Source organism: Erinaceus europaeus, chromosome 8 (genome assembly GCF_950295315.1).
Source record: "Erinaceus europaeus chromosome 8, mEriEur2.1, whole genome shotgun sequence".
Taxonomy (NCBI): Eukaryota; Metazoa; Chordata; class Mammalia; order Eulipotyphla; family Erinaceidae; genus Erinaceus; species Erinaceus europaeus.
The window spans coordinates 43,696,217-43,708,512 of record NC_080169.1 but is presented as its reverse complement, the minus strand read 5'-3'; the positions used below and the strand labels follow the sequence as shown (position 1 = coordinate 43,708,512).

Below are 12,296 nucleotides of genomic sequence, written 5' to 3'. Positions count from 1 at the left end.
CCAGACTTCCCTGGATTGAAGACACCACCAATGTGTCCTGGAGCTCAGCTTCCCCAGAGACCCATCCTACTAGGGAAAGAGAGAGGCAGACTGGGAGTATGGACCGACCAGTCAACGCCCATGTTCAGCGAGGAAGCAATTACAGAAGCCAGACCTTCTACCTTCTGCAACCCTCAATGACCCTGGGTCCATGCTCCCAGAGGGATAGAGAATGGGAAAGCTATTGGGGAAGGGGGTGGGATATGGAGATTGGGTGGTGGGAATTGTGTGGAGTTGTACCCCTCCTACCCTATGGTTTTGTTAATTAATCCTTTCTTAAATAAAAAATTAAAAAAATAAATAAAAATAAAAAAATAAAAAAAAAAAAGAAGTTATGTGTTGCTATGCTTCACATTGGTTTGGTCTTCCTTCCCCCCCCTAGTTTTGCGCACCCCCTTGGCCCCGCCCTCTGCCCCTACAGACTTGGAGAGTTCAAGGAGGATGCAGGACAGATCTGTGTGGTGATTGGTTTGGGTTAGTTTTTGAATCGTTGTTCGTGAATAAAGAAATACAGCTTCTCTGCCCAGGCGTGTGTCCCCGACTACCGCCGCGAAGCTAGCCCGGCCTACTAGAGCCCCGAACTTTAACGACAGTTACGTAATAGAAATGTAAGTCTCTGTACCACTTAAAACTTTTTTTTTTTTTTTTGAGTTGCCATCGTGTTGTTCCTCTCTCCAGAGCTCCAGTTATGGCCTCCCAGAACATGGACCCAATGGTGGCCAAGTCACCTCTAGAATCACCACCTCGCTGCACTCACAGCCCCATGGGCAAGAGGCTATAGCAGGAACTGATGAACCTCATGTCTGGTCACAAATCAATTTCTGTTTTCCCTGAATCAGACCTTTTCAAATGAGTGGGGACCATCCATGGAGCCACCAGCACTGTATATGAAGACCTGAAGGGTATAAGCTTTCCTTGGAGTTCCCCAGTGGCTACCCCTACAATACACCTATCATGAAGTTCCTCATACCCTGCTACCTACCACTCCAACATGGACATCAGGGCAATATCTGCCTGAACATCTTCAAAGACAAGTGGCCTGTCCTGTAGAATATCAGGACTATCCTGCTCTCCATTCACATCCTGCTATGAGAACCGAACATCGGCAGCCCTTTGAACACACATGCTGCTGAGCTCTTGAAAGATTCTGGTCTTTAAGTACCTGCAATAAACCTACTCAAAGCAGGTCTCCAGTCAAGAACCCTCACTTGCACTGTCCAACCTTTCACCTTGTCTTTTTTTTTCTCCTTGGATGGTGTTCTTTGTATCTGTATAGGACTCTATCTTAAACTGTGGTGTGTGAAGTCTCTTGTTAAGCCCTTGTGATGAATATATTTAGAAAATACATTTGGGATGTTTTGTAAAAACAAATGAAAAAGAAAAACAAGAGGGCTGTGAGGTAAAATTATGTAAAAGACTTTGTCCAAGTTATTGCTAGCAGAAATAGACTCAGATACTCCCATGAACTACAACTAACAATCTTGAAAAACTTCAACAAACAGAATGTGATGGGGGGGGGGGTAAATTCTTTATAGCTGCACAATAACAAAAATGGCCAGTAACAAATCCACAAATTTTCATTGTCAATGCCAAAGCTTGGAATATTCTTCCTGACTTAACCTTTGTATACGTTTCAGTTTTAGTTATTAAACATAAAATATTCTGGAAAAGTTACCAATGACCTGTACATAAAAATGGATGTTTTATAAGATCAGCTTAAAGTCTCACTTAAAAATTAAAGAAATTCTTGGACCCTCACTTGCGGGGGGGGGGGGGGAGGTTTCGCTTCACAAATGGTGAAGCAGGTGTGCAGGTGTCTTTGTCTTCCCCTTCCGATTTCTCTCTGTCCTATCAAATTTAAAAGAAGAAAAATAATTGAAAGAAAGAAATTAAGATTGATTCCTTGGCTGAGAAGATGGCCAAAAGTCTATCATATCTAGGGTACCAAACATCCCAGGCTCAATCCCCAGTATCACCATAAACCAGAGCTAGCAGTGCTCTGGAAAAAAAACACACACACCTTAAATTCTTGTGACATATTTCAAATGCCCTATTCACAAAGTTCAGAGCAGATTATCAGCAATAAACACCAACACATGCACATTTCAGATATTTATTAATCAGTATAAACCCAATAATACACAAACATGATTTTGTGTATTTAAAAGGGAGAGAATTCCTGGTTAAGTGGAAAATTGTGTGGATGGCTTCTGGAAGACCTTCATTTTAAGCATCTTTATAGTGAAATATTTCATTTAGAAGTCTGGACCTTCTTTCTTCAGTTTGCTGTAGTCTACATTCACTGAGTAGAACTTGAAAAAGAAAAAAAGATTTTTGAGTTAATCTGTCAGAGATTGCACAGAAATCTAGAGTTATTTTTATTCAATTTTTTACAGTAGTAGTCATTCAGAGGCATAGTTTTGGTAATGTAAAATATTTAATTCATCTCATATATATATAGGGTTTTTTAAATATTTATTTATTCCCTTTTGTTGCCCTTGTTTTATTGTTGTAGTTATCGTTGTTGCTACTGATGTCATTATTGTTGGATAGGACAGAGAGAAATGGAGAGAGATGGGGAAGACAGAGAGGGGGCGAGAAAGACATCTGCAGACCTGCTTTACCACTTGTGAAGTGACTCCGCTACAAGCTGGGGGCTTGAACTGTGATTCTTAAGCCTGTCCTTGTACTTTGCGCCATATGCGCTTAACCCGCTGCGCTACTGCCCGACTCCCCATATATATAATTTTTACTAGTAGGCTATATTCACACTATTAATCTGGTGGGGGCAGGGAGCTGAGGGTGGTGCATCTGGTTCAGCACACATGTTACAATGTGTGAGGACCAGAGTTCAAGGCCCTGGTCGCCACCTGCAAGGGGAAAACTTCACAAGTGTTAAAGTAGGATTACAGATGTCTCTCTCCCTCTCTTTCCTCTTATCCTTCTCAGTTTCTGTTGTCTAATAAATATATACATTTATTTATTTATATCCCCCAAGTGATTAAGAATTTTTTCAGAGTCAAGTGGTGGCACACCTAGTAGAGCACACATGATCTCATGAGTGCAGATGGGTTAAAACCCAGTCTCCACCTACAGGGAGGAAGCTTCATAAGAAGTAAAACAGGAATGCAGATGTCTCTGCTGTCTCAGTTTTCTCTCCTATTTTCTTAACTTCTATCAAAAAGAACACAAGAAAATAAGAATTTCTTGGTTGGAGGTCAGGCGTTAGTGCAGTGGATTAAGCGCACATGATGCAAAGCGTAAGGACCTGCATAAGGATTTAGGTTCCAGCATCGGGCTCCCCACCTACAGGTCTGCAGGTGTCTATCTTTCTCTCCCCCTGTCTTCCCCTCCTCTCTTCCTCTCTTGATTTCTGTCCTATCCAAAAAAAAAAAAAAAAAAATCCTGATATACACTTCCATTTTCTTGTGCTTTTACTTCCATCTCCAACTTCATAAGAAAATCTCCAACAGAATATAAGTATACAAAGTATTACTATCCAGTGCAATTCTACCAACCATAACATCCCTAGGTTGCAAAGTGCTATAAATAAGGATAGAAGATTTAATACGTGTGCAATTAACTGGGGTGTGCCACCACTTGGCCCCTAACTCGTGACCACATGAATGTGAGTTCAGACCTACAGAGATGCAGAGGTCACATAGGCTCCTAAGCTGAATATGGGCCCCAGATCAAATCGATGGGGTTTACAGTCAACAATATTTATACACCTTTCCCATATTTGGGAGCTACTCTCTTCCCTGATGCAGCTTTCTAGCTCTTTTTCCAGCTATGACATTATCTCCCCAGACAGTAACTTGGGTCCACCTGCATATCAGATGTCAGGCTCAGGCAAAATCCAAGAAAGTTATGGGCCCTTTGGAATATACCTAAAGTAGGTAAATTCCAAGCTTTTTCCTAAACGGAGACCCCAAATATTCATCTGCAATATTCCGGCCTTTAGGTTCATGATTAATCAACAATTTGTTGGCTTTATATATTAACTCTTTTAGCCACCAGGTTCCAGATGCTAACATGATGCCAACCAGACTTCCCTGGGCAGACAACCCTACCAATGTGTCCTAGAGTCCCGCTTCCCCAGAGCTCTGCCCCACTAGAAAAGAGAGACAGGCTGGGAGTATGGATCGATCTGTCAACGCCCATGTTCAGAAGGGAAGCAATTACAGACCTTCCACCTTTTGCACCCCATAATGACCCTGGGTCCATACTCCCAGGGTTAAAAAACAGGGAAGATATCAGGGGAGGGGGGTGAGATACAGAGCTCTGGTGGTGGAAATTATACCTCTCTTATCCTATGGTCTTGCAGTGTTTCCATTTTGTAAATAAATTTTAAAATACATTGAATTTAGAACAAATCTAAAATAACAAATGTTTTATAATATAATCTAAAATAAAAAAAGATTTATAATATTTTAAACTAAATATTTTTAGTTATATTTTATAACTAAAATAGATAGCAATAGAGGCTATAACTTGACTGTGTGCTTCTGATACAAACTCTTTTAAAAAAAACATGTGTTCTTTAAAACTACTTTATATAATAGAATTTACCTGTAATTTTTTTGAAGATTTATTATTTATTTATTTATTTATTGCCAGACTGACAGCATAGCAGTTACACAAAAACTTTCATGCTTAAAGCCTAGAGGTCCCAGGTTCAGTCTCTGGCACCAATGTCAATAAGGCAAGTCATAACTGGACAGTGATCCGGTCAAAAAATGAGTTAAAATTAAAATGATTTATTAAGAAGACAGCCACAGCATTACTGGCATGTGATGTCACAAAACTTCATACTTCAAGTTGGGCTCTCTACCATCTCCTGGGTCTCAAATTCAATAATTTCTAAAAATTCTTTTATCCAATCAGAATTAATTTTAGAAATAAATTTTACATTAAAAACCTGCCTCAGTAATTTTTTAACTGATTTGCATTTGAAACTGCTCTAGACATTTAAAAAATATTAATTTAGTCTCACGAGAGAAAAATAAAGAGATGGAGTAGAGAGATAAGGCACAGCAAGCACTGCTCAGCTTACACATCTGGTAGTACCAACAAGCTCTGGGAATTCAGGCTTGGAAGTCGGTAGCTATGGCGATACAATTTCCCTTAGGAAACAGGATTTGCACATATGGCCAAATAAGGCTATAATGTAGGTTTTACTCAGTCATCTGCCAAATATTGAAGATGTTGTGCTACAATTACTTGACAACTACATAAATTAACCCAGACCAAAAAACTACAGACTCGTCAACGTATTCTTTTAGGTTTTAAGCAAGAAACTCATATGCACATGTTATTTCTCCAAACCTTCGTTCTTCCTGACATACCCCCCAACTTCATTTCTAACTGGAATTTTATTTTACTTGACTTTTTTAAATTTCTTGGTTATAAAGTTAATCCTTGAGAAACAATAGGTGCACAGAAGTGTGTGAGCCACCAGGGATATGGGGGGGGGGGGAATCAGTGCCTATAGGAAACTCCATCACTCCCAACAGTAATTTTCCCTTCTTTGATATAAGGTGGGGAAGGAGAGAAGGGAAAGAGAAAAGACACTACTGCATTGCTCAAGAAGTTTATCTCTTGCAGGTGGGAACCAGGGGCTTGAACCTAGGTCCCTTACACATGGCAATAGGTAAATTCTACCAACCAGGTGTATCACCACCAGGTGCCATATTCATGGATTTTAATAGGCAAGTCTTGAGTAAGCTATAAAGTAGTGTTTGTTTGTTTTTATCAGAGCACTGCTCAACTCTAGTTCAAGGTGGTACCAGGGATTAAACCTGGGATTTCAGGGCTTTAGGTATGAGTCTATTCGCATAACTATCACATGCTATCTCTTCTGCCCTCTGATAATGGAGTTTTTTGTTCTGTTTTGTTTTTGCTGTTGATTTTTAGAAGCAAATAAACCTAAAAAAAAAAAAAAAGATTTTAAAGTAAACAACTGTCTTTTCTAATATGTCAAGACCTGTAAGTAGAATGATCATCTGCTTACTACCTCAGTAATAATTGGCCACAATCATACTCATTCTTACTTCATAAATAGAAGAAACAAAGGAAGGAAACAGAGTGAGACCTCAGTCTATGTCTACAGATCTGAAGACACCAAAGGGGTAGAAGGAAAAGGTTAAAAAAGAGGTAGGGCCAGGAGCTTGCACAGTGGAAGCCCACTAGATTTCAATGCCTGAGGATCCTGAAGTTCCAGGTTCAATCCCTGACACCACCATACACCAAGAATGAGTAACCAAATTACTCCTTGGCTCTGGCTCATGGTGGCACAGAGGATTAAACCTGGGACTTGGGAGTCTTCAGGCAAGAGAGTTATTTTGTATAACACTATGGTATCTCCCCCAAATCTAATAAATGAGTATGTAAGATAGGGAAGTCAATGCTATGCAGCACAAGGAGCAACACTTTGGTGGTGGGCGAAGTAAGTTAAAACATATATGAGAAGTATAAAACTGTACCCCAGCTAACAAGAGTTACAAAACATTTCCTCAACAACAATAATAAAATAGGTAATTGAAGGTCAAGTTACAGGACTTGTCACAAGCTAAGCAAGCAGGTTCAATTCCCTGAAGCCAAGCAGAGTAGAAAAAAAACATAGAATTTTTGCCATTTTTTTCTTTACTGAAAGACTAATTTTTTTTTTTTTCCTCCTCCAGGGTTATTGCTGGGCTCGGTGCCTGTACCATGAGTCCACCGCTCCTGGAGGCCATTTTTCCCCCTTTTTGTTGACCTAGTTGTTGCAGCCTCGTTGTGGTTATTATTGCCATTGTTGACGTTGCTTTGTTGTTGGATAGGACAGAGAGAAATGGAGAGAGGAGGGGAAGACAGAGAGAGAGGGGGAGAGAAAGATAGACACCTGCAGACCTGCTTCACCGCCTGTGAAGCGACTCCCCTGCAGGTGGGGAGCCGGGGGCTCGAACCGGGATCCTTACGCCAGTCCCTGCGCTTTGCGCCACCGCCCGACCCCCGAAAGACTAATATTTTAAAGTAATTATTGACACTTAAGTACAATCTCTAACCTCCCAATGGTAGACAGGTGTTACCAATTTTTTTGCAAAAGCATGCAGGATTTTGTTGTATTTGCTTCTATTCAATTCCATGTACTAATATCAAAATTACCTATATTATCTATAGAACCAATTTTCAAATCTGTTTTATTGCTCAGCTTCTATGTCCTCATTCCTCCCCTGCTTAAAAGGTCTCAGGATTAAAAGTTTGGGAGGTATAGGAGTATTCTGTTTGGGAAGGCACAATAATATTCTGAAGTTAGCTCTCAACAGATGTTTTCAGCATATTCATTCAGCTGAAAGTGTTGCTGGATCCTTGATGCGTAAAACAGAAACTACACACTGGTTGAGAAGAGAGAGGCAGTTGTAACTCTTCTCACTTATGATTTACAAGAGCAGGTCACATGGCCAAACAGGGTAACAAAAAGCCAGAGAAACAGATTCTCTTAAATTGAAAGACAATGAATAACAAATAGTCTAGCCAGACCTCTCATTAAACTAGCCCATTTTGGTGGTTCCATGATGCACATACTCTGGACCGAATCTAGACTAGTGCTATTCAAGGTGGAGTCTATGAAGCATCGCTATCATCTGAAATCTGTTTAGTAATTCAGATTGTCACTCTCCACAAAAAACCAACTGAATCAGACTGGGAGGGGGGGTGGAGCTGAAGAATCTGTGCTTAAACCTTTGGTTAATGCCTATATCTACTGAAGTTGGAGAACCATTTAACGAGACTCCATGACCTAAAAATTTGGTAAAGTTAGCTGTGCTAGCTCTCATTTTTTCCAATCAAATCAAAAAAATTGAGATATCTTAAATTCACATCCAGACCATAAAGTGTTAATAAAATCTTTAGAAAATAATATATTAATGGGATCTTACATATAACATCAAACAGTAATCATAAGATTTTACTGAAATGCACTTTCAGAAAATCTGAAACTATTTTGAAGCTTACCTTGTACTGATCATTGGGACCCAGTTTGTTCCAGGGTTCTGGGTTATTCTTTCTGTCCCAACTACAGAGATAAAATTTTTAGAATTGTTTCAGTCATATGATTTTTTTTACAATTTTCTATTTCCAACAAAGCTAGCTTTTAAAAAAATATTTATTTATCTAGAGAGAAACCAGAGCATCACTCTAGTACATGGGATGCTGGGAACTGAACCTAGACCTCATTAGGTTTGAGAGTCCAATGCTTTATCCACTACACCACCTCCCAGGACTAAAGCAAACACTTATAATAGATCTCATTTTCTATTATATGATAAATGTCTTTTAGTATTATAAAATTGAAACAAAATAGGCTCTACAATAAATACTTCCATGTAATCAACTGGGAGTGGGAGACAAAGCTTGGAGTAGTTATTCTCAATCCTATCCCTGCCACGAGCTAATTTTATACTTAGCTTTTATTAAAATGTCGGTATTTCTTCAATAAAACAGTACGTGGAAACATGCTAATAGTAACAATGAAACCAATCTTTTCTTTGCCTACTGTTCTCTAATCTTAAAATAAAACAATCCTGCTTAGTTTAATAAAAGCATTCTCTCAACAGCATTTCTACTTTATTAATAAGACACATAAACTCATAATCTCATGAAGCAGGAAAAAATAAATGACAGCAGTAGAACTATGAATGCAGAGATTTCTATCTGATTTTGCCTCCTGATAAAGATTGGGACTCCTAACCAGCTTATAAACAAACCATCAGTGGTACAAGCATTTTTAAGTAATTACCTGACTTCTGGATTGAACAATGCCAGGCGTGTGATATACAGTGCTGCTCCAGTACCTCCAGCTCCAATAAAGACAAACAGGGGGATCAACTAGGAGAAAAACACAAAATTGACAAAAGGAAACATCTTTAAATATCTACATACTGGTAATAGCTTATAGAAATTTCTAGACATTGAGTCCCAAATCTCAAACTGCTATTTTTACCTTACATTAAAAATAAGAGTAAATTTTGGCTACACTGAATAGCCAAAGTATGTGTAGATGGTTCTGGTTTATCTGCCTAAATTTTAAATATGAAGGGAAGAAAATACATTCAATTTTTAGCTTATATTTTAATGTTTTATTTATTTTATTTTTGAGAAAGATGCAAACAGACACAGAAAAATACCAGAGCACTGCTCAGCTCTGGTTTATGTTGGTGGGGGGGGGGGGGGGGACTGAACCTGGGATTTTGGAGCCTCAGGCATAATGAGTCTGTTTACATAACCATTATGCTATCTACCCCGCCCTACATTCAATTTTGAGAAATAGTATCATTATCTTCGCTATTTATGAATCATTCCCATTACATTTCATTGTTTCTTCTGTCCCAAACTTAAAAGCGTTTGACCAATTAGTTTGATTTGCTTCAATATACACGTTACGAAAAACAAGTTCTGCTAAGTAATGAGTTAAGCAGACGGAAACACTAGTTGTAGGCATGATATCCGAAAAGGTCCTGTTATTTAATGTGTAGAAAAACCTGGGCAAACTGATGTGCTGGAAGTAAGTGAAATACATTTTGCTCTCCCGAACCCCCAGTGTCAAGATGTCAAGGCAGGCTGAAGATTGCAGAACTACAGACTCACATCTGTCACACGCATTGTATCCAAAGTCCTTCACAGCACAACAAACAGGAAACCCAGCCTTTGGGGACCTCTAACCCACACAGCACACAACTAAATGTCCCTCGGGATCAGAACCACCTTCAGCCGGGCGCGTCCACTCCATCTTTCCAACTTTCCCTGGTTTGTTTTCCTCGATGATGGCCACAAACTATCTGGAAACCTAAACCCCACAGTGCCTGGCGGGGAAGGTCAGAGCTAAAGGGTCCCGACCGTTGACAAGTGGCTAAGAAGGCAGGAGCTCCCTAGAGGTAATCGCAACCCGACACAGTATAGACAGGTGAAGGGGGACACAGACTTACGCTAGGATGCTTCTTGGCCTGAGAGATGATTTGACGTAGCATGATTTCCACAGAGCTTGAGATCAAACCTGAAAGGCCTGCAACACTCTACACCGAAAATGCGGACATACAAAGTCACCCAGCACCTCCTACCTGAAGGGCCCCTGGCTCAAAGGGCACCCTGCGGCAGAAAGGCCCGGCTGTGGCTGTCCTTAATAGTGCCTGCCTTGTTCTTGCTCTTCTCGCTTCCTCTTTCACCAGATCAGGCCCTAAGCATTCTACATTGAATTTAAACACTCTCATTCTTGTTCTTTCTGGTTCTGGTGGTAACTTTTTGAATCAGAACTGCTATCCTTCAGCTGGCTAGACAGGCACTTTCTTGGGAGCTCAAGCGTTGATGCATGAGGTGGGCGGGGCTGACAGATTAGCTGCGCGCTTTGGGAGCTAAGGCTTCGGGCGCGGCGCCTGCAGGGGACGCGCGTGCAGGGCGCGCGCAGGCCGGTGCTGAAGGCAGCTGAGGGAGCATTGCAGGGTTAGATATGGCTGGGCTCTCTGCGCCTGGGAGGCAGGTCACGGCTCTTGCTGCAGAGGTCAGCGACTGCGGTTTGAGAAGACTGCAGCCGCTTCCTGTCCTGGACTGCCGCTTATTTGCAGAATTTATAAAGTAGCAAATGACTTCAAGATGGCATAGTCCTACGGATACAACCTCTAAGATCCTGTCCCTCTATTGAGTGTTCTCCACACAGACCTTCTAGACCTTCCTCTGTCTCCTTTCCTTGGGCCAGAAATTGCATTCTTAAAATATTATCTATGATAGAATTCCTAAACATAATTCTTCCCTGAATCCAGTACTATTTATATTCGTCTTTTTTTCTTCCCTTAGCCAGAAAGTCTTCTTTGGAACTGACTTTCTGAGGCACTGGGGACAGTATTTACCTCCTCCAACCTGGACTTCGCACTTGCTTAAAGCATTTATTTATTTATTTATTTACTTATTTATTTATTGTTACCAGAGCATTGCACTGTGTATTGGTGCCATGGATTGAATTTCTGAACTTGGAACTTTGGAGCCTCAGGCATGCATGAAAATCTTAGAGCAATAAAAAAAAAAAAGTCACACAAGTAATTGGGAATGGGAAGAATAGAAAAATAACGCTAAATTTGAAAGAGGTGTAAACATTAACCAAGTGAAAACAGGATACAAGTACAGAACAGAGAGATGAAATGTGATGGTCTCATCTAAAGAGAGATTCTCAAGAGCTGAGACATTGGTATGATTAGAAAGTAAGGTGCTAGTGAGCCTGGCAGTAGCGCAGCAGGTTAAGGCAAGTGGCATAAAGCAGAAGGACCGCTGTAAGGATTCCTGTTTGAGCCCTGGCTCCCCACCTGCAGGGGAGTCGCTTCACAGTCAGTGAAGCAGGTCTGCAGGTGTCTTTCTCTCCCCCTCTCTGTCTTCCCCTCCTCTCTCTATTTCTCTCTGTCCTATCCAACAACGATGACATCAATAACAACAGCAATAATAACTACAACAACAATAAAAAGACAACAAGGGCAACAAAAGGGGAAAATAAATAAATACAAATAAAAAACACACAAGAAAAAGAAAGTAAGGTGGTCATTAACTCTGCCTGGTCAATAGTCATTTACTTATTCAGCATGGATTTTATGCTGAGAGAAGGAGGAAGTTAAACTAGAAGATAGTACAGCTTTATTTTTTATATTTCTTGGTAAAATATTAGTGATTTAATATTGATTTACAAAATTACAAGATAATAGGGGTACACTCTTAGGCATTTATCCATTGGGCACTCTGACAATAATTAGGAGAGATAATGCACTCTTATGTTGATAGCTGCATTATTCACAATAGCCAAAGAGTGGAAGCAGCGTAAATGCCCATCAACAGATGATTAGCTAAAGAAGTTATGGTATATATAATCCATGGAATACTATTCTGCATGGCAGTAAGGTATGAGGCAAGACAAAATGTTAATGAACGGGAATAAGAAAATAGGAATAGAAATGGTGAGAATAGAGATTTTTAGGGTGGCAAGGAGTTAGGAAGTCTGTTTTAGGTATGTTCCTAGGGGCCCATGACAGTCATAATTTTTGCTTGAGCTTGATAGTTGACATGCAGGTAAACTAAAAATATTCACTGGGAATATGCAGTCAGAGTTCTAGAAAATCTAGAAATGCAATAAACTTTGTCACATCATTGGACCCAGGGCCCAGAGAGAGAAGAGGGAAAAAGGTAAGACATTTAGGAATAGTAATAGATGTAGATACGACTAGAAAGGAAAAGAAAGCAGAACC

At 40.1% G+C, this 12,296-nt stretch overlaps 1 protein-coding gene across 1 annotated transcript; it reads right to left on the bottom strand.

The window, feature by feature from the left end:
- Nucleotides 1-2,138: 2,138 nt before the first annotated feature.
- NDUFA4 (NDUFA4 mitochondrial complex associated) lies at nucleotides 2,139-10,161 on the bottom strand. Its single transcript, XM_007536001.3, has 4 exons — nucleotides 10,005-10,161; nucleotides 8,819-8,907; nucleotides 8,035-8,095; nucleotides 2,139-2,351 (listed from the first exon to the last, which is right to left on the bottom strand). The coding sequence occupies exons 1-4, from the start codon at nucleotides 10,044-10,046 to the stop codon at nucleotides 2,295-2,297; spliced, it is 249 nt and encodes an 82-aa protein (XP_007536063.1). The 5' UTR covers nucleotides 10,047-10,161; the 3' UTR covers nucleotides 2,139-2,294.
- Between the last annotated feature and the right edge of the window lie 2,135 nt (nucleotides 10,162-12,296).